The sequence below is a fragment of the Gadus chalcogrammus genome, chromosome 1 (genome assembly GCF_026213295.1).
Source record: "Gadus chalcogrammus isolate NIFS_2021 chromosome 1, NIFS_Gcha_1.0, whole genome shotgun sequence".
In the NCBI taxonomy this organism is placed as follows: Eukaryota; Metazoa; Chordata; class Actinopteri; order Gadiformes; family Gadidae; genus Gadus; species Gadus chalcogrammus.
The window spans coordinates 22567117-22594181 of record NC_079412.1 but is presented as its reverse complement, the minus strand read 5'-3'; the positions used below and the strand labels follow the sequence as shown (position 1 = coordinate 22594181).

Here is a 27065-nt window from a genome sequence, read left to right as displayed (position 1 = left end):
CTGGCTGACAGCGGTTAACGCAATTCCGTCAACGATCACGTTTCTCATGCTTCATTTCTTAGCTTTTGAACAAGAAATAATCTTATTTAATTGACTATAGTTTTAGAGGTTATTACACTGCTTGCCGTATATATACGCCACGGTACGGTCGGTGATTTATTCTGCCTGACAGTCTGGAGAGCTGGCGACGAGGAGCAGGAAGGTCAGACGCAACGGGATTGGCTCCTGCCAGAAGCCCCCCTATTGGCCGGTTGGTTCTTCGCTTGACCATGCGCAATGCATCGGCGAGAATGTTGAGCTGTTGTTGAGGAGTACGCTGGTCTTTGGCTTTTCTACCTACGCCTTCCTCAGGTAAGAACTATAATTATACTCACCGGTTATTGCATACATCCATTATCTTATAGCTGAGGCATAACAAGCCCTTTGTTTCGTATTGTGAAATCCAAACAGTCGCAGGAAACATTACCTTACTTAGCGGAAGATATTAGATGGATAGCCTCGTACAAATCACGTCGTGCTGAATTGAAGTACAGTTTCATGTTGACAGCGGTTTCATGTGTATGTAGGTAGAGAGGTGAGTTGTTATATGATGTTAGATGATATATGTGATGTGGTTGTTGCATCGCAGGTGTCCTCAGTTGCTGTGAATACTTTCCCAGGTAGATCACCATGGAGCAGGGCATACCCGAGGCGATACTGTCGGATACTCGTCTCCTCCAAGACTTGGCAGAGGTGGCAAAAGACACCGCTCTTCTCAATGGTGTCTTAATGCGGACCGAAGAGGAGCCCAACTCCTCAGAGGTAGGTCTCGGACTGCAGCAGTGTTCTGTTTCCGACCTGCAAGACAAGTTGAAGTTCCAATAGTACTCGATTCCAATCCACAGCCGTATAAACCGATGAGCAGGATGCATCCCTTCACCTGCTCCATAATACTAATAATCCATAATCTGGACTTCATTGGAGGTCGCTTTCAGTAACAGTGTTTTCTGAATCACACATTTTTATACCTAAAAAATGCTTTATTTTCTGTTGCCTTGTGGCTTTCCCTTGTCATCTAGACGTTAATTATAAGTAAATATTTGAGTTAACTTAAAAGGTTGGTTAGAGTCAGTTGGAATTAATTCACTTAAATGAACGGTTGCACCGTTTGAAGAACAACACATTACAGAAAGGAAATTGATACTTCCTTTCAAAACGCTGACGAACTTTTTACTTTTCATGACGTGCTTATTGTTCCCAAATTTGGCATGATTGAGCTGAATCCACTGATTGAACTGCTCCAAAGAGGAGCTTATGAGAGTTAGGGTAGACCGCCATGGGTGTCACAGCCAGTGTGTGTTTATGCTGAGTCATGCTTGGGTGGCAGCCAGGCCATTCTATCTCCATGAGCTGGTGAGATTTGATGAAAGAGAGAATAAAACCACATACTCTCTGTCATCATCATCATACACATTGACCAGGAAAGAATGGGAAGTGAGTTATATTGGTCCTATAGGATTTGATTGCGATTGAGGGACTACTATAGCCTGGCACCGCCCACCTACCTACTTCCGCTCAATTTTCATTTCACTTCAGTACTACTTCTGTACAAATGACTTGAAGTACGATGGTCTGGTAGGACCAGGCTAGGACTACTATACAGAGCCGTTTCACAGGCATTAAACACGGATGTCTTTCCTAACACTGATTGTGGGTCTGCTCCCTTGTGCATCGGAATACACACATAGACGCCGCACTGACTGCTTCAACCCTTTGCTGCGATGTGTCCAATTTGCCGCCATATTTGAACAGCAAAGACCTGCCATGACCTGCAACAAATATGAGTCAAAGTGAGGGGGTTTTGGAACTGGTAAAGCGAGTAAATTTGATAAATTGAGATCAAAGGGGTGGAGACCTTACAGCCCTGGGCTACAGCAATACCTGTTGCTCCACAACGTGCATCTAAAGAAACACAACAGCTGTCACTTTGGATCAAATCATCTGCTAGAGTGTGTGTGTGTGTGTGTGTGTGTGTGTGTGTGTGTGTGTGTGTGTGTGTGTGTGTGTGTGTGTGTGTGTGTGTGTGTGTGTGTGTGTGTGTGTGTGTGTGTGTGTGATTCTTTCATACATTCATTCATCATAGTACAAGTAGTACAGGCATGCACTGTAATAACCTGGGACTGGGTGCATGTTCAACAGTTGGTGACCTACGCTCCATTCACGCTGTTCCCGACCGCCGTGCCCAGAGGCGTGTTCGAGCAGGCGCTGGCGGTACAGACCCAGTACAACCTGCTGGTGGACAAGATCAGCCAGGACTCTGAGTTCTTGGAGGAGGCTCTGGCTAGGTAGGGCTGCGGTCCTGAACCTCCTTTCTAGGAATGCAGCGGAAATTTTCAGCCGAAACGGGCATACGATTATAATAATCCTTTTTTCCTTTTTTTTGTGAGCATACAGAGTAAATACACGTTCATTGTTTTCAGCAGTTAGTTTAAGGCCTATTTTAGGGGGGCTCAAAAATGGCCATATCAAAATATTTTAAATTTTTCTTATATATTATTGCTATAAATTCTGCTGCAATTCTATACTTTTCTTTCTTTGAAGAGCAAAACATTTTTTTTTTTTATAAAAGTCATTTTAAGTGTTTAATTTATTCAATGGTAATTTTTTTTCAAATGAATGAAAAACAGCAAAAGCCACTTTCGGTACCCCGTTTTCGGCTTTCGACCAACTGTTTCACTATTTTTGATTCATTTCGGTGTATCCCTACTCCACTCATCCCGTCTAGCTGGTTGTTGGACTAGTGGACTACTCGAAACACAGGTTTGAGAGTTGTAAGAGATCGAGGGGGAGAGGGGGGAAGAGCCGAAACAACAAAGAGAGAAAGAAAGAATAGCCCCAAAAAAAGCCCTCCCCGAGTGCTCCCTCCATCCCCTTCGTTTCTCCACTGCTGAGAACTGCAGCGTCACGGACCTGTGGTTGTCACGCAAGATGGAGTCAAAGAATCATTAACATAAGAAATGCCCTGATTGGCCAGAATCGAGCCGCGAGCGTCTCAAGTCTCGTGGTCCGAAGTCTAAAGTCTAAAGGGTCTCATACAGAGTCAGGGGAAGTCTGCAAGAACATTTATTCACACAGATCTTTCACTCATCGATAACTGATGACTGGCGCTTGCATTTATAATGAATTGCACCCGAATCAGAGCTCCCTATTCTTGCCTAAAGTTCCTACTAACCCACTGTTCAGAAGATATATTCACATTAGTCTCACCAAGACAACCGTTAGGCCTGCAGCCTTCGGATCTCATCTCCTGTGTGGGCTTTGCACTTCCTTGCTTGAATGTAACTGAAGGATTGTTTGTTTGTTTTTAGCACCGCGGAATCGGATGACTTCACCGGGAGGCTGTTTAGCATTTATCGGCAGACGATAAAAGAAGGGAGGTCACAGGTACGCTCGTGGACTGACACCCGTCCCCAGCCTATCAGCATGATCGGTTTTTGGGGTCAAAGCCTTACGGCGAGTTATGCAAATTCCCCTCCTGTGCCAGTAATGCGGTCGCACACAGGGGATGATTCACTCAAACCTGTGTGAATTGTATTATATAACTTCCCCACCAAGGTGGAAAGGCAGGAATTAAGGATGCAGATCAATGATGATAGATAAAAAGAGCTGTCAAGCGATTAAAATATTTAATCGTGATTAATCGCATTAATGTCATAGTTAACTCACGATTAATCGCAAATTCTTTTTCTATGCTAAATATCCCTTGATTTTTTTTGTCCCATAATTCTTCTCATTTTAATTATCTTATCAACATGGTGAAGTGCATCGGATTGCCTTGTGCAAATGATTTTTTATTGATAACAACATTGGCATATACTGATCAAAACAGGACGATACAAAAAAGAGCCTATAGTGCAATTAAACGACTGCTTTGAACAAATGTCATTTGAACATAGCAGTCAGGCTACTGCTTCTTTGTTTTGAGCCAAAGAAAAAAAAAAAAATGTTTTTTTTTTGTATAAAATAATTGCGTTAATCGAGCGATAATTTTTTTAACGCCGTTAAAATTGGTTTGCGTTAACGCCGTTAATAACGCGTTTAACTGACAGCTCTAAAAAATATGTATGTATTTGATTAAAAAAATTATTCATTCATAACCTAATTGTAAAATCTAACGAGTCCCACAATAATTGACCAATATCTTACATTAACGCAAAAAATCATGAATACACAATCCCTTTCCAGGATCCACAAGGGGCCCCTTAGTTGGCAGGAGACAAGCCCCCCTAGCTGACAAATGCCCCTAGTTACCAGTACAAGGGCCCCTAGCTACCGGAACAAGGAGCCCTAGTTACCTAGAAACGGGGAGTCTAAGACGCAACCTCATATTATTGGTTGAATGTTGAAGAATCGCTTGTAGCGGAAGCTAGAGTTCACATTTGAATGTTGATGTTTATTAGGTGAATAATATGACTGGAGATGAGCACAGTTAAAGACTGTGCACACATCTACATTTGGTCATTTCTTAGACTCTTTTATCCAAAGCGAGCACTCAATCAAGATCGGGACTCGCTACGAATAAGTGCATCACAACCAAGCTTCTAAGAAGCAGTGTGAATAGACGCAGGAATCAGAGTGTAACCCTGTGTCTCCGCCCTCCCAGTCCGTCGTGCTGGGGCTGAACCGCTCTGACTACATGCTGGACCAGCAGGAGGACTTGCCCACCGCCCTGAGGCAGATAGAGATCAACACCATCGCGGCCAGCTTCGGCGGACTGGCGTCGCACACGCCTGACCTGCACCGGTAAGCTGACGTCGTCCAGGTGTTCACTCCGTTCTAGCTCGTGGACAGCCCGGCATTTGCCAGACCAAGCTCAAGCGTCGATTAAACGTTGGTCCGGGGAGGCTGCTGGACATTTTCTTCAGCCCAAGAGGCGTGATCAACGGGCCTCAAGTAGTACAGAGTACAGAGTTCAAATGACTCTGTACGCCATTGGCTGCGTGCCGTCGCTTCCCCGTCGTCCCCTGTGTTAGCCAGCCAATAGCGCGCCAGGGAGAAAAGCCAACCTGATGATTGTCTCCCGCTAAAAGCGTATCGGAAGCAGAAAGAAATGTATTGCTCCTCTCCAGACCCTCCTGCAGGGCGGATTCAAGTCGCCGGCAGAATGGGCTGGGGGGTACCCTTCTAGCTCGTAGCTGTACGGCCTAGCATCCGTTCAATAACTGACTGGATGTTTGAAAATTTGTGAGGTTGGAATTAAGACTGATTGCGTCTTGAAACGGTTTAATCCTATGGATGATGTATTTGACCCGCTCTAAGTTAGAATCCGACTTACTTTATTGATCCCCGGGGGAGAATTTTGTATTTTGTCGGTCTTATTCCTCCGCTCAGGACAGGGGATATTGATACTTTAGAAAAACACTCGGCCACCACAGAAAAACAAAAAAGAAGCGCTTAATAAAGGCATCTTCTTATCAATAAATAGGCATAATGAAATTGAATCTGCCTCATCACAAAGTGATGTACAGCACAAGTATGCCCTCTTAAACTTGAAAAAACCGAATCTACGGTGTTACCGGTCCCCGCAGTGTTCTCAAAAGAAATATTTCATGCTAATGATTTGGAGAAGGCTAAGCTTCATGCAAGGCCTCTCCCTAGAGCCAGAGCATAAGTATTGGATATTAGTGTCAACCTCTCAGGGTTTCTGTAGCACGGTCCGTATCCCTCTCGCTAATGTCTTGCACGTGGGCGCCCCCTACCTGCATTGATGTTAACAACGCGTCAGTAAGGTGACGCTCTTATCCAAAGCATCCTACAAGTGAGGCCGGGAGCAAAGGAATGAAATCGCTGACTTTTAGTGACTCTGTAATTTTTTTGTCATCGTGCGTCAACTCTACCTTTTTGTTTAAAACCCTGTTGAGGCACAGAACAGGTTTCACCTGTATTTAGTGTATACATTGTGCATTGGTGGGTGCACTCGTGCGAGAACTAGTTCCCGTACCATATCCCGTAATATGCGTTGAACAAATCAGAAGGAATGTTAACACATCAGAGTGACGCGACTCTCCTTGCAGCCCTGAGAGTCTGCTGGAGGCTTCATGTGATGAGGGATGGAAACAGGGCGCCACATATTATTGGTTGTCATGCCGGCCCCTTTCAACAAGTTTCCACAGCAACCAAAATCTGGCGGTTGAAGGAATTGCATTAGTATTTTATTTTGACGTGATTATGGATTACTTTGGATGTGATTTGGATGCTTTTGTCAATATTTACCCAATATTTACAAGTCCAATACATGTTGACGTATGTATATGATGATCGTACTGTGATGAAAAATTAAGGCTGGTCTTCCTCCTTTTCCCCTCCAGACATGTGCTTAAAGTGGCAGGCCTCTCGGACCTCAGCCACCGTATCCTTGACAACAACCCGGCCGCAGGCTTGGCCAGGGGGCTAGCTAAAGCCTGGGAGCTCTACGGAGTAGAGAGGTACTGTATACACACTGGCCACACCCTTCCCTTAGGGACAGCCAATGGGACCATAATGTTCTTTTATCACATATTGGTCGCCATCTTGCTGCGATGACACGTGTGTTCTGCGTGCGTTTATGCATCTTGCGGCAAGGACATTTGCGTGCGTGCGTCTTGCTGCAATGGGACTTGTGTGCGTTTGTTTGTGTTCAAGCAAAACAATGCATTGTCTTATTCTGGGTCGTGCTTTGACGAGCGTCGCACCTCTTCCTGCAGGGCAGTGGTCATGTTCCTGGTGGAAGATGTCCAGAGGAACATCATGGACCATCGATGCGTTGAGAATGAACTGTGGAGCAGGTAAGGCCTCCAACGTCCAATAGCATCGCTCAGTTCATCAGTGTTTCCTGACTACAAAAGACATGCTGGATGCTGTAGTTCTTATTAAAGGTGCAGAAGAGTGTCGTTCAAAGGTCTCTATATGAACAGGAAGAAACCATAACAGAAAATAATTGAAGCTCATCTGTTCTTTATCTTTCCATTGGATCCGTCAATTATGGGCGATGGTTTGAAGTATCACTACTAGAATAAATGTTGGTTTTTTTCCTAGAGATATCCCAACTATAAGAAGAAAATTTGAAGATGTGTCCCTTGGCCCGGACAAGCGGCTCTTTGTGTAAGACTAGTTCTACCTGAATGCTAAACTGTCAATACAAAATAATCAATACATTTGGGCCGGAAAAGCATTTTTGATTGTAATTCCAGCGATGGCCAGGAGGTGGCGGTGGTGTACTTCAGGAATGGCTACATGCCTCAGAACTACCCCACAGAACAGGTAAATTACTCAGTTAATTGATCTGTCTAACTACTAATACTGCAGCATACACTACTATTGCATAATACTACTTATTAATACTAATACTAATACTACTGCAAACCATTCATGAGCATAATATCAAGCGGCATTGTTTCAGAGTACTAAATCGTTCAATTATTCAGTCCCTGTTAAAATTAAATGATAAAATTACGATTGAAAAATTATGAAATGAACACATCAGCAATAGTTGATAGGTAAAAAATATTTTAATTAGACATCCTGATGAAAAACATTACAAAGAAAACACAACTTTTCTTGGTAAAAATGTTATAGTCACAAACATCAGAGAATTTAGGACTGAAATAAAGAAACAGAAGGGATGTTCTCACAGTTCTTCTCGGCTCACAACGCACATGCTGAGAGTCTGAGTGGATCGGTCTTACATGGTAGTTCAGGAAGAGGAGGATATGTTGGTGTCTCAGAGTATTTCTATATTAAGATGGGAGCAGGCTGCTGTGAGTTGGGGACTGTCTACATGGTGGAATGATGATTCAGTCATGGAAAATAAAATGATAAATACATGTTCACACAAAACTTCCCATTCCCACCGTTACATCTCCATGGTCTCAATCTGTCGCTTTCGCTCTTCCTGTCCGTCTGTCTGTTTCTCTGTCTCCCTCTTTCTCTGTGTTAAATGACGCCTTAAGTCAACGGCATGTCAGGGAAAACAGGATCTCCAGTGTCACTAAGTATGCACAACTGACTGAAGTCGAATGCAAACAACATTTGACCTTATACAGATTCTGAAACGGAACCAGGTCGGTTCGTCCAGGAGTCCCCTTATGTTAACACTGGAGAGATGGATGTCTCTATGGAGCCATTCGTTTGACTCCCTTCCCCTCGTATAGTTCCTGTGCTTCACACACTGGTTCCTGTTTGATCTGGATTTAGATGGGAGAAAGAAAATAATGTGTGCTGTTTGTTTTGAAGCAGCACCCTTCCAACCCATGGCCATTCATAGTGCTTTACATAATCATGAATCACAATTTAAAACATTCAACTGACAAACATGTTAGACTACTCATTTTAAAGATTCATGCAAAAAAATAAAGTATAGGAAAGTAAAATAATAAATATGATATTGCAGACCTTATTTATACAAAGCTGCAGCCAACACAGCTGTTTGGCTGAAGATGGAGGAGAATGAATAAAGTAATAGATCTGTAAACCGGATAGATCTGTAGAAACGCTGTAGTACACATTCCAGGCCCAAAAGGGGCGCGGATTTCTGGTACAGAAATCCAGAAGAAATGAAATAAGAAGAAGAGGCCGCTGGTAGCGTTGGTCGCTTTGGTCGCTTTGGTCGCTCTTGCCCATAGAAAGTGAATGACTTCCGGCGATTTGGTCGCTCAATTCGCTTCTGGTGTGGACGTACGCTAAATGTGCGTCACACAGCTCCTGCACATCTGTTAGCTAGAGTGGAGGGAACACCGTTGTGTGGTTGTTTCGTTTCCGGCCAGTCAATCTTTCACGTTGAGACTTTTCCCCAGTGTTCCCAGTGTTCCTCGCTGTCCTGGTGTTTTTGTAACCATGGCGATTGTTTGCCTCGTCCCGTTAGAGCTGGGAGACCCGCCTGTTGATAGAGCGCTCCCGGGCCATCAAGTGTCCCGACATCGCCACCCACCTGGCCGGGACCAAGAAGGTCCAGCAGGTGCTGGCCCGGCCGGGGGTCCTGGAGCGCTTCTTCCCCGAGCAGCCCCAGGTGGTGCAGCAGATCAGGGCCACCTTTGCTGGCCTCTACACCCTGGACCAGGTGAGGGGGGGGTTTCTCCATGTAAACCAGACATTTAAACGTCAGAAGAGCAAAAAGGGGCTTTTTGAATTTCTCAAAGAGACGATTTCTCAACGCCATTGTTATTTATCGCCGCCATTTCGTACTGTCGCCGGATATTCATCTACCCCCTTTTCATTTGAAATCTCTTCAGTTCAATTAAACTATTTTAGCTGCATCACAGCCCCGCTGATATTTAAATGCAACTCTCGGGAAAACACTCTTAACAGGATGTTTAAACCGTGCCTCCAATTATTATTATAATTATTATTACAGCATCGTAACGGATTGGAGCGGTTTGTTGCGATCCGTATCCTGCGTTGTTGTTATTAGGCGTGCCATTGTGATAAGCCTCGGGGGATCTTTGAGGGGAGATCGATGCCCTGGTGTAGTAAAAACAAAGCGTCCCATCCTGTTAAACACCCCCACCGTAGTCTTTAGATCCAGAGAATGTCGACTGACGCGGCTTTAAGATTGTGAGTGAGTCTTAAGTGCGTTTTAAAATACCAAATATTCACCTGAACCAAAGCAATTTACCCCCCCCCTCCAATGTTTAAAGAAATACTTTCAGGTTACGACCCTTAAATTCCAGGTGTAGTAAAAACTAAATGGCAGATGGCAGTACCATCCTAATCATAACGCCATATTGGGCCAAAAGTTAGACTACAGTAAGTTAGCTTCAGTCTTCCCACATGCCCCCAATACACCCTGCATGCAGTCAGGCAACAACACCACGTGAACGACCACATCTGTTGAACTCTTGGCGGTGTGTCTCCACGTATCACACTGACTTCTTTGTACCCTGTCTTGTTGAATCCATATTTTTGAAGCCAGCTGGCCCATTCTGACTCCTGATGGAGGCAGAACTGGGTCTGTTTGTCTTACTGGCGGGATTCTATTTAAGATGGTATTTTTTTGCACAGGGCCAAGAGGGGGACAAAACGGTCGCCATGGCGATGGCCAATCCGGAGCAGTTTGTCCTGAAGCCTCAACGCGAAGGAGGAGGTACCCCAAGCCTGCTCCGAATAAATGTTGTTCAACATTTTCAAAATATCTTTTCATGTTTTTTTCAGATTATTTTTTCTGCGGTGTTTGGTGGTAAAATGTTAAATAATGTGTGTTAAACCCATGAGGATAACCACAAGAAGAAGAATAATAAAAAACAGACGCATGTACAAAGCAAGCATAGGATGGATTCAAATGGATTAAAGATGCAGAAAATGAAGTGTCTCAAAACAGTTAATGGAATCGGCGCTCGTGGAGCCACGTAGAAGCCATTGTAATATAAAATAATCTTCATCTAAAGGATCTCTGTTTCCATTCCACCGCCGCCCCTCCTCCAGCCTCTTGAAGCCTGCTCTGTGTCCGCTCCAGGGAACAACTTCTACGGGTCTGAGATCTGCCGGGTCCTGGAGGAAGTCCGGGGCTCCAGCAAGCGCACGGCCTACATCCTGATGGACAAGGTGCGGGCGCGGGCCTCCGTCAACTACCTGCTGCGGCGAGGCGCGCCCCTGCAGCCCAGCCAGTGTCTCAGCGAGCTGGGGGTGTTCGGCGTCTACGTCAGGTGTGTGGTGGAGGAGCCTCCAGCTGATTCACCTCCTGGGGGTCCACCCAACCATGTCCTTGTTATTGACTTATTATGGAACGACTACTGGCCTTTTTATAATTATAAACGTATTACTAATTAGGAAACTACTGTAAGTATTCTACTAGTAATTCGACTAATTACTAAACCATCATCATTATTCTACTAATTGGGTGTGAACTACTGTCATTATTCTACTGACTAATTAGGAAACAGCTACCGTTGTTATTCTACTGACTCATTAGGAAACAACTCCTGTCATTATTCTACTGACTCATTAGGAAACAACTACTGTCATTATTCTACTGACTCATTAGGAAACAACTCCTGTCATTATTCTACTGACTCATAAGGGAAACAACTAGCCTACTGTCCTGTATTCCACTTTTCTATTATCGTAAATTTTTCTATTTCGAGTATAAAATCCCACTTTCCATCTGCAGTACAATCGAACAATAGTTACTTCGGTCCACCTACCAAGTATGAAATTTCCGATTTCAATATTTCAAAATGTTCACCCAATTTTCATGGGTGATCGTATCGCACGCCTGTATCGTGTAACTGACCGCTCCTGGTGCGGCACTGCTTGTTCACCACGCCCATTTGCGTACCGCTGATGGCCCCGCCCCTTTGCGTACTGCTGGTGGCCACGCCCCTTTGCGTACCGCTGGTGGCCCCGCCCCTTTGTGTACCGCTGGTGGCCACGCCCCTTTGTGTACCGCTGGTGGCCCCGCCCCTTTGCGTACCGCTGGTGGCCACGCCCCTTTGCGTACCGCTGGTGGCCCCGCCCCTTTGCGTACCGCTGGTGGCCCCGCCCCTTTGCGTACCGCTGGTTGCCCCGCCCCCTCGCTGACCTCTCCCCGCTGTGTTTTGCAGGCAGGGTACGGACATGGTCATGAACGAGTGCGTCGGCCACCTGCTGAGGACCAAGAGCTCGGAGCACGCCGATGGGGGCGTGGCCGCGGGCGTGGCCGTGCTGGACAACCCCCTGCTGGTCTGAGAGATGCAGAACACTGACCCCTGCTGGTGGGCGGCTGAACTACCGCACGAAGGCCATCGGGAGGTCCCCAAAGAGGGACCCATGCAACCCCCATGGGGTTTTACTGCTCCGGGGGTTGGAGACGTGATGCTGTACGTGTTTTCACACGTTTTCGTGTTTCACGTTTTTTGTCCAATATTACGCTGAGCAAGCAGTTTTGATACCAAGTAATAAGTTGGTAATGGCTGTACCCATTTGGGTGTAAGAGCGTATATTTTTTATATTTGTGTGTGCATATAATTCAGGAAAATGATATGAATTGCGCGAAGAGGTGAAGAAAAGATTTGCGGACAGGCTGTAGGCTAAACACTACGGGGCTGGCCAAAAAGAATGTAGAACTGAAAAAAAAAGAATGCGTTGAGTTGTCATGGTTTCCTCAAACATTCTAGAAGGTTTCCCTGCCCCGCTAACTAAAGGGCCCAGCCACTTGAATAAGATATATTCTTCTTCTGCTTGAAGACACGTTTTAAGGTGGTAATCATGCCTTTTTAGATATTACGATATCAACGTTTAGAGAATTATATTACAACGTAGCGGTGGCAGTGTGCGTGGATGACGGCTGGTTAAAGCAGCCGCACCTGGACCTGGCTCGGATTGGACTCTGGGGCTCGGTGAGGCTGCGCAGGTTCAACCAGCCGTCTCCACCACACACTCAGGGAGAGTTCTCCTAGATGGCAACATGGAGCACCAGGTCATGTACCGTGATCCACCAAGCTGTACAACAAACCGGTCTTTGTACAGCCCCACCCTGAATCCTTTGTCTGGAGGAACACTATTGAAGTAATCAGGAGTGTGGCAGCCCCCTTGGTGACGTGGAACACAAGGCAGGTCAATAACATGACCAGAATCCAGTGTGATCTCTACTCTTAATCAGTGATTATGTTATGCATTCATCTAATCTTTGTTTTAGACCGATTTTGTTAAATGTTGATTGTAAATAATAAAAGAATAAATTATGGATTTTAAAAATATCAGGCTACAGAAATGCTTTATATTATAAAATGGATGGATGGATGGAGGGCTACTTGAATAATCCCGAAGAAGAGATTTGGTGGGTACAGATTCAGATGAGTAACGACAAACTGAGCCACACAGTTCAACCAAATGTCATCAACTAAACTCTACGGATATGAATACGTAACGCACCTCAGACTACAATTAACCTGACATAGTCATGTCTATTTCCCATGATCTGCTTTTCTTTCATAATAAAATACACCTGTTCTGATCAAACCATGTCGTGGTCATCCTCTGAAGTGTTGTGCATCAGTTAGGTGTGTGGGTTATAAGTTGTTCTCCTCACCTCACCTCCTTTCCTAAACTTCACTCATTCCTTCCCTCACCTGCTCTCCTTCTGAACTCCTCCCCCCAAAAAAGCTCTCAAAGATGACCTTGAAATTACCCAATAGAAATGATGTGTAAAATGAACCTTCATTATAACAACACAATCTTTGTAAGGCCTCGTTTGGGTGGGGGGGCGGCGGGGAAATTGACACGAGACCCACTGAAAGCATAAACTGCAACATTTAGGAGGGGCTCTGGAAAAATCTTTAAAGAAGGGAAAAGGAGCCTTTACAGTCTTTTAGACAATCACGTATACGGAATCAGTCGTTGATTGCAAACATCTAAAAAATGAAACAACTTTCATTATTTGATAATTTGGGATTCAAAGCAAAAAAATGAGTTACCAGTCACTGAGGTCCGGACCTCGGTCATTTTTTTTGAGCTAAAATTAAAATTGAAAACGTAATACAACTATATTAAAGTTACGCGAATGAGAGGCTCTCTGAGATGAGTGCATGCTTGATCGAGTTTAGACGAGTTACTTTGTCCGCCGTGTGTGACATCTGGCGATGCGTGCGCGAGCCGAGCACAACGCCCTTCCCCCTCTGAACCCTCGCAGCGCGAGGACCAGTCAGAGCCATGAGGGAGCACGCGATGTGAATGTCATAAGCATAACCCAGCTGGTCACAGATAAGGGACTGGCGTGAATTCCCCGCATAAATCCCCGCACAAGAATCCCTAGTGTGCATAATATCCTTTTTCTCTCGAAAGGGATAAAATATCATCCTTCCGTTTGCCCAAATACCACTCGAGAAAGATTGATTTTGATTGAAAGGAGATGCCTAATTTTGAGTTAATGATTGTGAATGATTAATCTTTTAGTTTTTAACTTGAACCTCACAAAGTGGTTCTCACACAAACACACACACACACACACACACACACACACACGTCATCAAATACTCGATAAGCTGTCAGTCACTCATCAAACATTGATGAGATGGTGAGTAAGTATAAACGCGTTTGCAATCCCATATTAGTCTCCCCGGAATGGAATTAGTCGTCGTCGTCCCCCCACCCTTGATGTCGAGTCGCCTAGGGCGCCGAAACGGCCAGCGCCGGCTCTGAATTCAGCCATAACTCTTTGAGTGTGTGTGTATGTGTGCATGTGCTCGCGTGCGTGTGTTTGCGTCGCTCGCAGACAAGCGCACACTCCATCTGGGTGCACGTGGTTATCAAATGCCTGCCATGCTCCGGATGCAGGGGCGGGACTAAAATGGGTTTTATGAGAAATCCTAACACTATTTCTAAGGTCGGGCCACTTATGTTTGTCTTCTTCGTCTTTATTTATTTAGACTTTACTTAAACTGAGCTTCAAGCAGAGACAGAGGACTGCAACTCGGTTGGACCCAGGCCATCCAGCTCTTCTGAGACCACCCAATAACTCCACGCCTGAACCGTGGATATTATCGGAGCACCACATAACGCAACAGGTCGTTTTCTCCTGACAGTCTCCTATGCCAGCCTATAATGATGCACACAAGAGATGCTCATCACGCCTGAGTTTCGCACTGAACCAGTCTGTGTATTGAGTGAATTTGGAGATCTGGTCCTACCAGTTGTCTTTTGTATATTGGACGGTAAACTTTTGGGCAGAGATGAAAGCGTACCGAACTCTCTACGAGCTGATGGACAATCCAGAGAAATTGCAGGTTTTAGCCAAAGAAGCAAAAGTGTTTTGTCTGCTAAATGGGCTGCCGTACCCCATGAAGGAATCGCCTGAGGTGGGTTCAGTGTCTCGGTCTGTCGGTCTGTCCCAAACTCAGATCAATCTCAATTTAAAGTGCTTACTCGGCACTTTGCCAACTTTTCGAATTATTTGCAAATACAAAATAATAATAACACACATATGCTTTATCTACATCTTTGGATTGACTCGTGTGTCAATGTTTTAATCATGGATGTGAAGGGAGTCCTTTTAGTAAGTGGGGCTCAATATTATGACCATGACACACCATAGGCTAACTATGTAACAATTTTACAATTGTTTCACTGCAGCATTTTTTAATGATAAAATGCTAAAATATAAACAATATCCCATTCAATTAGATTTAGCACGATAAAAAAACACCCTATTCCTTTTCAACATTTCCCAGGTATCTCTGTGATCCTTTTCTTAATATTTTATTACATGTTTTATTTTTTCATAGATCATATCAAGTCATCCCCTTGAGTTCATAATAGGCATCAAACAAAAAGAAATCCATACCAAAAATCGAACACAATTATTATCAGCAAACTCAACCATATGGTTGAGTTTGCTGATAATAATTGTGTTTTTCTTCTTATTCAACATGTCCACAGGTACCTCTGTGCTGATTTTCACTTTTTGTTTACTACAGCATCTTTTTAGAATATGATGCTCAAGTCTTACCCAACGAGCCGAAGTGTAGGCGTGACTGAACGTTCTTCTGGCCCCCATCGGGGAAAGGCTGCTGGTTCCAAACCCCGCTTGGCTCCTTTGGGCATGGTGGTTGACCCACAGTGTTGAGGGCAGACTCTGTGATCGTTATTCTCCCCAGTTGGTGACGTACGCTCCCGTCACGCTCTTCCCGACGCCGGTCCGTGGGGCGGTGTTCGAGCAGGCCTTGGCGGTCCAGCCTCACTACAACCTGCTGGTGGACAGGATCAGCCAGGACGCCGCCTTCCTGGAGGAAGCTCTCTCCAGGTGGGTGTCCTGCCAGCTTTACCTACGAGGAAACCTGAGAAACGTTTAAAGTGTACAGTTATTACCTGGAACAGGATACAGTTATTACCTGGAACAGGATATTACCTGGAACAAGATACATGTGAACAGGATAACGCAGCAAAGGGCAGGTATATATACAGTATAGCCAACAAATTGAGGTACAGCATAGCTCACCCTGCAGTTCTTACAAGATTATGCATCCGAAGATGACGAATCCTGATTGATGCAGAATCCAACTTGCACAATTAACATGATAAACATGCATAGCCTTTGTTATTCGTGCACAGTAACCTTGGGAGCTGTAGTATTTCTTTGATGACATCACATTCACCAGGTCGGACGGTATTTTTTGTACATGACCCCAGTCTACCTGCAGGCCTGATGCAGCGGGTGGCTCAGCAATGCCTGCACATTCGAGACATGCTATGTTAAAGTGCCTCATGAATGACTCAACAGTTGTATGCCAAGTTATTCTGTTAAAAAATTCACACACACACACACACACACACACACACACACACACACACACACACACACACACACACACACACACACACACACACACACACACACACACACCCACACACACACACACACACACACAAAGAAACACAAACACGCACGCACGCACGCACGCACGCACGCACGCACGCACGCACACACACACACACACACACACACACACACACACACACACACACACACACACACACACACACACACACACACACACACACACACACACACACACACACACACATTTACAATTTTACAGTGACGAGTGAAACTTAAAAACTGGTTTTGATCCCATCTAGAGAACACTCTCTCAGCCCTCTATAACACCAGCCATTACTTGATTCTCATGAAATGCGTTTCAGGTCATAGATGCCTTTTTTTTTATCACACCCATAACTTCCTTTCCTGTTCCACTCAGCGCTAACAATACTTTCCCTTGTTATGGGAAAAACTGAAAAAATCCACACAATGTACATCAGCCATCAGGGATGGCAGTAAAAGTTCCTGTAATTCAAATATATCCGTTCATTTTTTTCTGACTTTTATTCATTTATTTATTAAGCAGTTCAGAAATTAAACAGGAAGCGAGTGAAAAGTTAAAAGGTGTTTTCCCGCTCTCCCTACAGCACGGTCCTGGCGGACGACTTCACGGCTCGGCTCTTCAACATCCACAAGCAGATGCTGTCCGAGGGCAGAGCCTCGGTAATGTACAGTCCCCTCAAAATAAAGATCTCCTGGCGTTCACATGTCACGGTCCTTCACACAAATTGACCTGCATCCGAGCCCGAGGACAATCAGAGCACAAGCAAGGGCAGAGTAGCTAGAGGAAATGCGATGGTGCTGGATGGGTTGGTGCTGGTTCGATTCCCGGTCGAGTGTCAAAGTGGCACTGAGCAAGACACTTGCGTGTTTGAACCGTTGTAAGTCGCTTTGGATAAAAGCATCTGCCTAATGCCCTAAATGTAAATGTTAGTGGTAGTCCTAGCATAAGCAGCCGGACCTGACAAAAAAACATTTATAACATTGTGCCATTTACTGCTACAAAATTATAAATTGTTATTGCCGCTTTGTACCTAAGTCGTTTTTAATGATAATCGTTATTTAACACATGTGATGCCTAAGACAAGTGTATACATTGCGGACGATACAAATCTATCTGTCTGTCTGTCTGTCTGTCTGTCTGTCTGTCTGCCTGTCTGCCTGTCTGTCTGCCTGTCTGTCCATCTGCCCATCCGTCCAGTCATCCGTCTTTCTAACCATCAGTAGTTTAGCTAAAGCCTCCCAACAGGCTCTGCTGGTTAATGAGGAGGACCAGCGACCACACATCGCTCCTCTTAACCCAGTAGGGGCCTGTGGCTGAGTACGGTGTGCCCTCCCCCAGCCCATCGTCCTGGGCATCAACAGGTCTGACTACATGCTGGACGAGAGCGAGGTCAAGGGAGGCCTGCTGAAGCTGGTGGAGATCAACACCTTCGCTGCCGGGGCCTTCGGGACCAGTGACACGATCGCACCCCTGCACAGGTCAATCACACCCCTCTTTTATTTTTTTGACGTTTTTCTTTTTTCCTTTTTATGCTAGAGTGAGATAGAGAGGAAGGTATGGGAGACGGAGGGGCGGACATGCAGCAAATGACCTCGGGCAGGATTCAAACCCTGGTCGCTGCGTTCAGGACTGAGCCGATGTGGCACTCGCTCTGCCTGTTGAGCCAGCGGGGCTCCTCGAACACCACTCTTTACTGCTTGTTGATTGTACATTGGTGTAGGACGCCCTACAGTTGTAGGACGCCCCCTAACAAAAAACCCTTTCAAGTCCCACCCTGAAAACCTATTCTTTCTCCCCGTGGTGTTTCACTTGATACTCTTTTTGGTTCAGCATTCTCTGCCTTCCAGTCGTTCTCTAGGTTTATTGTAATTTTTTTCCCGCTGTTTAATGCCGTTATATTTCCCCCAAGCTGTGCAGCACTTTGAGCAACCCTGGTTTTCTTTGTAAATATACTATTTACAAAGAAAATAGTATATTTACAAAGGACTCCCTCAAAAAAAAGAGTACACCGTGAGATCTGTTTTACGCATGCTTTAAATAACCGCCTGTTAAGCCAAGGTCACCTGAACCGTGATGCTGTGGTTACGTGAGGTCTCAAGGATGAAGGATCGCTGTGTTTTTTTCTGCCTTCCACATTGATGCAAAACGTATTGAAACTGAATGTTTACACTGCGGACCTCTGGAAATCGAACTGGCTTGCCTTTCCGGTTTCCCATTTTTTTCTAATATTATGGAGCTAAACAATTTAAATTTTTTAAGTATAATCATTTTATTCATTAAATGTTTAATGGTAGAACAGCTGGTTACATATTTTTTCCACATATATATATTATTTTCTATTTTAACATTTTGTGTATTTTAAGCTTTTAAGGGGCATTTCAAAGTTCTCCTTTACAAAGTCTTTTTTTTTGGGAGAAATGCTGAATAAACAGTTTCAAACTGAAAAATAATCGTTTGATTAATAGAATGATTTCAATATGGACCAGAATAATCTAGCAGCCCTACCCTCCGGCGGGGGAGGTGAAACACCCTAGACACCGCACAACGGTGTGTAACAACGTGTGTTTTGCGTTCCTCAGGCACGTGTTGAGACTGGCGGGTCTGGAGGGGCTGAGGTCGTCGGTTCCAGACAGTAACTCCACGGTGCGGCTCGCCTGCGCCCTCCAGAGGGCCTGGGAGCTCTACGCCCGGCCACAGTGAGTGGGGCGCCCCCTGGCTGCGGGAGTCATGTGACAGTGAGACATGGCGTACCTGCGACAGACAGACAGACAGACAGACAGACAGACAGACAGACAGACAGACAGACAGACAGACAGACAGTTTAATTCACTGAGTGTCTAGATTAAGGCTGCCAAGCCTTAATCTAAGTGGACGACCTCACACTGTGTTCTTTCAAGGGCAGCCATCCTGTTTCTGGTGGATGATGTAGAGATGATCTTCTTCAGTCACTTCAAGCTTATAAACGAGCTTCGGGAAAGGTAGGCCTAAAACGATTGCATTGCTTACAATGTTCTCTTTTCTTTTTTAAAGGGGAGGTGTGGAGACAGACGACGATAGAGGTCTTCAATCCATGAGTAACCGTTTCTATTGCTTCACAGGGGAATCTCAAGCATCCGAAACAACTTTGAGTTTGTGCACAAAACGGGTCGGTTGAGCAGCGACGACAGACTGTTTGTGTGAGTGGGGCTTTTATCTCGGAATCCTTCCTTTTTCTTTTAATATAGCCGTAAAGCCAGATAACACTTTATTAATGACGGTCCATAATGTTATGACTCAACGGACCATAACTAAATTGGAGATGAAACGTGAACTGAAGTTGAAGAACAATGAACGTATTATTTAAATGTTTATTATTTATTATACTCGTATATTAATTCAAGATAACAGTTTAATATTAACACCTGATAAGTGCAGGTGTTACAGTGGCAGAAATAATAGTGTGAAAGCAAACAAACAATCCTTTACACACCGGCCATTTTGACATGGTCAACACAAGCGCATTAATAATATTTATCATGGCCTTCTTTCATTTAGGTGGGCCTAATATATTATAGTATATGGGGACTATAATGAAAATGTTTTTTATTGTGACTATAATAAATTTGATTATTTAAATTAGATAAATTACACCTGCTAAGGCATGTCAAAATAGCTGCTGTGAAAGTTCCTTATAGGCTCACAAGTAAGAGTACAGGAACAAGACACCAGTCCCGGGCACAACCAGGGAACTGAAATAATAAGGAACACAGGTGAACGGAATTAGTAATCAACACAGGTGACTGACGTGACCCAGGGAAGAGAAGCAGTTCAATGGGCTGTGTGTGTGTGTTGGGTGTTTATATATTGAATCATGTTTCCTTTTAACTCTTTCTTCCTCCTTGCAGAGATGGGTGGGAGGTGGCGGTGGTGTTTTTCAGAGATGGTTATGTGCCGGGCCACTACACAGAAGAGGTAAAAGATTCAGTTAAAATGCAGCAAAAGTGTGTGTGTGTGTGTGTGTGTGTGTGTGTGTGTGTGTGTGTGTGTGTGTGTGTGTGTGTGTGTGTGTGTGTGTGTGTGTGTGTGTGTGTGTGTGTGTGTGTGTGTGTGTGTGTGTGTGTGTGTGTGCATAAATTGAGGCTGTTGAACTGAGAGTATTTAATTTTAACACTTATTTGCATCTTTGGCTTTTTGACATTTAATATTAGCTATGCCATTTTATTAAGTTTTTTCTTATTCTTACTTGCCACCAAATAATAACACTAGGGCTTAGAGGGGAACAGTACAAATATAATAGTAAGATAAAATATAAAACAATATATACGATTATTAAATATAAGCGTATTGCTTCATACAATTGTATGAAAAAAATCGGTTTCCACCAAAAGTTGGACCATTGGTCCAGGATTCACCGGTCATTCATCCATGAGCGTCCAACACGTACACGACGTGCACGTGCAGTTTGGTGGGCAGTGCTGCCACAACCCTGAGACCCACGTGACCCATGCCTAACCGCGGGTGTTGTCCCGTCAGAGCTGGGCGACCCGCCTGTTGATGGAGCGCTCCCGGGCCATCAAATGTCCCGACATCGCCACCCACCTGGCCGGGACCAAGAAGGTCCAGCAGGTGCTGGCCCGGCCGGGGGTCCTGGAGCGCTTCTTCCCCGAGCAGCCCCAGGTGGTGCAGCAGATCAGGGCCACCTTTGTGGGCTCCTACACCCTGGACCAGGTGAGGGGGATGGACCTCAAGCCCGCACTGGGTCTTCAGCTCGAGTGCCAGTCCGCCTGGTGATATGTTGAGGCCAAGATCTAAACATTTGGAGGCTTTTCTATTTATTATGTAATCCTTTTTACACACATTTTACACAGTTTATCCATGCAAGTTTTTAATCAAGCATGTAATCATAGCATTAGCTATTAACTGAGATTGTGACATTGAAATTGGAATGACTGAACCCAAACCTGTACTGAGATGACTCAATGGATCCCTTAAAAAAAACGACCAATGGGATTGGCCTATAGACTACCATGTGATCATGTGTACTATTCACCCGCGTAACAAGTGTAATAGCATGTGGAAAAAGTGTCCTGTGGGTCATTTGTATCAGACTTGGTTGGAAAGACGCATGCCTGTGAACATCTGACTTGTTGTGCAAAGACCCTTTTGGACACGGAAGCGGCATTAAAACCGGACTGTCCTTAAACGCCCCTCTAGTGTCCGGAGGGGGACCGCGCGGCTGCCATGGCGATGGACTCGCCCGACAGATACGTACTGAAGCCTCAGAGAGAAGGAGGAGGTAAGGCGAAAACCTAGCGGTGTGTGTGGATGATGGCTGGTTCAAGCAGCCTCACCTGGCCCGAGTCACGCTGATTGGACTCTGGGGCTGGGTGGGGCTGCACACCTGTTGCACATTGAGCAATCAATGTGCAACAGGTGGAACCAGCCGTCACTGCACTCACTCTCGAGGAGAGATCTTCTCCATGGCATCACGGAGCACCAGGACATGTATCATCATTATCTGCTAGCCGTACAATAAGCCGGCTTTCAACACCACCGCCATGCGTCCTTGTGTTTGGAGGAGCTCTTTAAGAGTCATCTGGGTGGAGTAGGGCAGCCACCTAGTTGGGGTTTAGCAATGGACCTTAAATTGTTACTCTGCCCAGTGTAGCAAGCAGCCTCCATGGTGCCCTTGCAGGAGATCTCTCTCTCTCTCTCTCTCTGTGTGTGTGTGTGTGTGTGTGTGTGTGTGTGTGTGTGTGTGTGTGTGTGTGTGTGTGTGTGTGTGTGTGTGTGTGTGTGTGTGTGTGTGTGTGTGTGTGTGTGTGTGTGTGTGTGTGTGTGTGTGTAGCGAAACGTGACTCTTGAACCTTGGCCCCTTTCCCTATTGCGAAAAAAACAAAAACCGCCAGCTTGGCCCACTGTTTCCTCTCTATAGTAGTGCAAAGGTTACCTGTGACATTTAGAGCTCTGAAACATCAATACTATAGTCCAGCCTTAGCAATGCAACGAGCAATCGGCACCACAAGAGTGATTTACCAAAACTGAAAAACGTCTATCTCTTGTGCAAAATGCAAATCCTCGCATCATCAGTAGAGTACGTTTTATTGTACGTGTATGAGACAATGGCAAGGGGTGCAAAACTCATGACGGCAGACAAATCAAGCAATCCCAACGGCAAAGCTTTTGCTCCTTGATTGTTGGCAATCGTCCACGGGCAAAATGGTCGCCGACCCGAGTGCGTGTGTTTTTGTTTTGGTTCGCCGACGTCGGCGCGGACGATCCGTTTCCCAGGACACAACTTCTTCGACGCGGACCTTGTGCGGGTGCTGGAGGAGGAGGGGGCGGGCCGTGGCCGGGCCTCCTACGTCCTGATGGAGCGCCTCCGGCCCCGGGTGGAGCGCAACGTCCTGCTAAGGAGGGACACGCCGCCGGAGCCCTGCGACGTGGTCGGCGAGCTGGGCGTGTTCGGAGCCTACATCAGGTGAGGCGTCGTCAGACGGTGTTGCCAGATTGGTTGCCAGATTTCCCGGCCAATCTGGCCGGGAAATCTGGCAACCAATCTGGCAACACTGGCCCCAGAGCACAGGCGCGTACAATGCCCGCTCGGTGGTGGACAAGCTATAGGAGATGTAGGCGGAGAGGTGGGTCGCGTCGACTTCATGCAATAGCAGCCCCGGAGCCAAGGCCTGTGGTGTGGCAGGGGCTTCGGGCGTGGCAGAGGGGCCTCGGGTGTGGTGGAGGGGCGTGGCAGAGGGGCCTGTGGCGTGGCAGGTCATTTTGTTTGTATATACCTATATCTATCTCGAATGGGGCAGCTAGGTGCCGACTGTGACGCAAAACGTTGAAAAAGGCCGAAAAAACACTGACCTGCCACACGGGGCTGTAGCTGGATGCAACTAACTTAAAGGGGACATGTTACACCACCAGGTGTGAGTGTGACCAGCCTTACAAGCCATTTTGAAAATGTGCCCCATATGACGTCACTAGTGGGCGTGTCCACCTAGATCTGTGCTGGATAGATGAGCAACGTTTGCTTCAGTCCACCTGGTAGGCTGGTAGACTGATCTATCCAGGACACATCTAGGTGGACACGCCCACTAGTGATGTCATGTGGGGCAGATTTTCGAAACGGCTTGTAAGGCTAATCACACTCACACCTGGTGGTATAATATATGTCCCCTTTAACGACGAGTTACCTGGCAACCGTGTCAGCCAATCACACGCCATGCATGCAATAGCTGGTGTTTGACCAGTAGAGGGAGTCCTCTGCAATGTGAACCCCATGTAGAAGTTGCGTTGGTCTCTCGCTGTCTCGCTATCTCTCTTTTTGACCCCAGGGGGCCATGTCCTTTGTGTGGTAACATCGATTAGAAGTCTAACTCATGGCTGCCTCTGAACCTGTGTACTGTCTGGCGTTCTAAAGAAAAGTGCATTCATTGGGATTCACCCAAGTCCTTTATTTGATGGCGACAGACTACAAAGCCACCAAGTTATATTGATCTTAAAATCGAGTGATGTATGTTGTTGATGATGAATCATCGGATACGTGTTCAACTAATGTTTCTCTTAAGACTGTCGTCCTGTTGCCAAAATGCATTGTGGGTCATCTGAGCGACTGTAGTGCGCACTAAGAATTCCGCCGGGAATAGTAAGCAACCGGGCCGCCTTTCTAATAACTTGTGTGTAAACGTGTATGCTAGGGTGGTGATCGGATGAGGCCCGGGGACTCGGCTCTGACCACAGGTGTCTCCGTGTCTCTCTCCTCCTCGCAGGGCGGAGGGGGAGATGGTTCTGAACGTGGTGGCGGGTCACGTGATGCGGACCAAGCCTGCCGAGCACCGCCAGGGCGGCGTGAACCAGGGCCTGGCCGTTTTCGACAACCTCATCCTGTGCTGAGGAATCCACCTGCCGCTGTAGGGTTCGACGTTTTGCTATGGCGGGCTCTTTGAACAAGTTGCACGGTTGTACAATCCCCAAAGCCGTGGAGGGTGTTTGGCTAAGGTGTGAAAGACTATACCAGCGCAGCCAACCACTGCTTGGTTAATAATGGTTTTTAACTCGGTATTTGAAGAGAAGTGGGCAGAGGAAATAATGAGCAGCAGACAAATCTTGGTTAGCATCGGTTTTGTACCAAATATTGAACCAATTAATGCACCAAATATTAGAAACTGCTTCTTTACTCTCAATTCGCTAGTTCTCTGACTGACCACTAGGTGGTAATAAAGTCAAAGGTATTTAAACACTTTGGTCAGAGGCAGCTTCTTTTCTCTCAGGCAACTCCCTTAATTGAAAAGGTCGGAGATGGCTTGATATGGTAATTCTTGTATTATTTATATGCTTAATACAAGGGGAAGGGTTAAGCAGATTCGAATTTTTATTTTATGCACAAATTACTAATTATTTTACAAATTATTTTTTATATGTATAATGAGTAATGTGAATCATGTATAGGCCTACAAAGTGATACCCATTATGTATTTATTTACATATTGTGGAACTTCCGAACAACCTCAATAAACATGTCAAGATAAATGTATCGGCCAATCTTTTTATTCCTCATTTAACATTGTATGAATAGTTTCTGAAAGGGTTTTATGTATTAATATTATGCTGTTTCGGAGAGCTTTCTGACGCCCTTGGCCACTCGTCCGCGTCTCTACGCGGGCGGTCGCAGCTTGGCATACTGCCGCAGACATCGACTATCATATGGGAGTCACTTCCCGTAAGAACAAGCTGCAACGGACTTCCACAGAAAAATGCTTTGCATTTGTTATTGTTTTCTGGAATGTCTCGGGAGTATTGGCTTGGTTTGGCTCGATTCCCAGATTCTCCATCCAACCCTGCCGCGTCCTAATAAAACCTCGCTTTTTGCGACCGTTTCTAGCTGTCATCATTTGGTTATCTAACGAAAATAATTATGAATCCTTACTATTCATTAGTATATGACCTATTAGATAATAAACGTACATCTAACCTATTCATTTAATTCAGAAATGATTACAATTGTCACACCAGAGCTAAGCCACATGCTAGTGTAGAGAATATCCAGCTGACCTCTTACTGTAGGGCAGTGAATTGTTTGTGACGTCTTGTTTTCATAAAAGTTACACAATATTGAGCCACTGTTTGAGTAACCGCCCTCGGTTACAGTTCGCAGGAATCTGACTTTGTTGTCTTTGGTTTTGGATTGGGTAACTTCAGCACTCACTGGCTCTCTGCTGGTAGAGTCTATCATCTCACCTGCTAGACCAAACAAACACTTAATCTAATAAGCCTGTCACACAGCTGTCCTGCTCTGTGTCTGTGTCTGTTTGTGTGTGTGTGAGTTTGTTTGTGTGTGTGTGTGTGCGCGTGTATAGTGGGTCATCGAGACGCTGATCCTCCTGACCTCTTGGAAAGGAAGCATTTAATGAAAAGTATTCCACACACACACACACACCTCAAGGCTGTGTGTTTTTGTGTGTGTAATTGTAAACAACTCCAATCGCGCAAGCGCATTACTCTACCTCATATTATTGTTTTTGTGGTTGTGTGCGTGCTAGTTGTGTGTGTGTGCGGGTGTGTGCGTGCGTGCTCCTGCGGAGGATGTTGAGAGAGGAAGTACATCCGCTGCTAAGCAGGAAGTGCAGCTGCTTGTTTTTACACACACAACCCACCCCCCCAAAAACAGCCCCACCCCCCACCCAAGACCCCCCCCCCCCCTCTACCCACCCTGCACCACACAAACGTATAACATGTTTCCCCCATTGATATTCATCACTATAACGGGATTTCCGTTGACAAATGCTCTCCAACACTCTTCCCCCTTAAGCTCATTTTCATCATTGTGACCTTGGAGTGAAGTGACCTCTGCCTGGAGAAAACAGATATGGGCGGGGGGGGGGTCTAGAATGCTGATCTATTGGCTTGCTATACGCTGGAATGTTGATGTACTAGCATGTTTATGCCCTAGCCCTAGCATGCCAATCTATTATCAGACGTATTCAGTAGCAGAGCTAAATTATGAACATGCTAATGTACGCGGAGATCTAATTTAATTCAGAGCCATCTCCCTGGTTCTGGTTTGGCCGGCGATTGCAACTCAAATTAGGTTTTGAGGACTGATGTATTCATCACTGTATGCATGGTATTCTTTGATAGGGTGTTCAAATGACAAAGGAACAAACACACACACAAACATTCCTCACTGTGGGTGTGTTTGTGGAACCAGACGATGGAACACGAAGACTGGATGTTAACTTCCCTTCATGGAAAAATCCTGTGTTCGACTTTAATAATAACTGCGTACCATAAGGCCCAGGTTCCTCATGCCAGATGAAACGCCACACTGGTGGAATGTTGATGCCCATTCCGACTGCAACTCAGGCGGGTTTTACTGTAACACTCATTGTTAGCATCACCTTTACCTGCTAGAATCATATTATAGCCTATAGCATCTACTGCTAGGCCAGTAGTGTGGTTGTCAACGTAGTGCCTGTTGTAAGACTAGCATTACCAACTCTTTTTTTTTCTTTTTTGACCATTTAGGCATTCGGCAGATGCTTTTATCCAAAACAACTTTCACTTGATTGTAAAGTGTGTACCATTATTTTAAACCATACCATGGAACTAGTGCTTTAGTCATGCAGCCCCCCGCTGTGAGGGCTGGGGTTGATGGGTGGTCTGGAACATGTGCTATGACATGGGGCTGAGTCATCAGGGAAGATTTGAGTGGAGGGGGGAAAGACAACGGCGTACCTACTCTCGGAAACCACACAGATGTGGTTATCATGACTGGCT

At 45.5% G+C, this 27065-nt stretch overlaps 3 protein-coding genes across 9 annotated transcripts in view; 2 read left to right on the top strand and 1 right to left on the bottom strand.

Annotated features, from left to right (window-relative positions):
• The window catches only part of zgc:103759 (U8 snoRNA-decapping enzyme), a 6292-nt gene extending 6063 nt beyond the window's left edge, over positions 1 to 229 (bottom strand). The window contains exon 1 of one of the 5 annotated variants that reach the window (XM_056596530.1): positions 1 to 229. This exon is cut by the window's left edge and continues 124 nt beyond it. The gene's annotated coding sequence lies outside the window, so the exon portion shown is untranslated. The other 4 variants (XM_056596503.1, XM_056596521.1, XM_056596513.1 and 1 more) reach the window with 4 other exon arrangements.
• Positions 1 to 12661, top strand: part of gss (glutathione synthetase) — a 12686-nt gene extending 25 nt beyond the window's left edge. The window contains exons 1-13 of one of the 3 annotated variants that reach the window (XM_056596421.1): positions 1 to 351; positions 664 to 801; positions 2179 to 2324; positions 3348 to 3423; positions 4643 to 4782; positions 6348 to 6464; positions 6723 to 6803; positions 7054 to 7119; positions 7209 to 7278; positions 8879 to 9073; positions 10015 to 10096; positions 10466 to 10655; positions 11553 to 12661. The exon at positions 1 to 351 is cut by the window's left edge and continues 25 nt beyond it. In XM_056596421.1, coding sequence (XP_056452396.1) covers positions 670 to 801; positions 2179 to 2324; positions 3348 to 3423; positions 4643 to 4782; positions 6348 to 6464; positions 6723 to 6803; positions 7054 to 7119; positions 7209 to 7278; positions 8879 to 9073; positions 10015 to 10096; positions 10466 to 10655; positions 11553 to 11676 — 1419 coding nt within the window. In that variant the 5' untranslated portion in view covers positions 1 to 351; positions 664 to 669 and the 3' untranslated portion in view covers positions 11677 to 12661. Of the gene's footprint in view, positions 352 to 628; positions 802 to 2178; positions 2325 to 3347; positions 3424 to 4642; positions 4783 to 6347; positions 6465 to 6722; positions 6804 to 7053; positions 7120 to 7208; positions 7279 to 8878; positions 9074 to 10014; positions 10097 to 10465; positions 10656 to 11552 lie in introns of all 3 variants that reach the window. The other 2 variants (XM_056596414.1, XM_056596407.1) reach the window with 2 other exon arrangements.
• A 1615-nt stretch (positions 12662 to 14276) lies between these two features.
• On the top strand, positions 14277 to 24848 carry LOC130387360 (glutathione synthetase-like). Its single transcript, XM_056596394.1, has 12 exons — positions 14277 to 14783; positions 15582 to 15727; positions 16891 to 16966; positions 17646 to 17785; positions 18887 to 19003; positions 19205 to 19285; positions 19406 to 19483; positions 20192 to 20258; positions 20820 to 21014; positions 21501 to 21582; positions 22578 to 22767; positions 24059 to 24848. The coding sequence occupies exons 1-12, from the start codon at positions 14658 to 14660 to the stop codon at positions 24180 to 24182; spliced, it is 1422 nt and encodes a 473-aa protein (XP_056452369.1). The 5' UTR covers positions 14277 to 14657; the 3' UTR covers positions 24183 to 24848.
• Positions 24849 to 27065: the final 2217 nt, after the last annotated feature.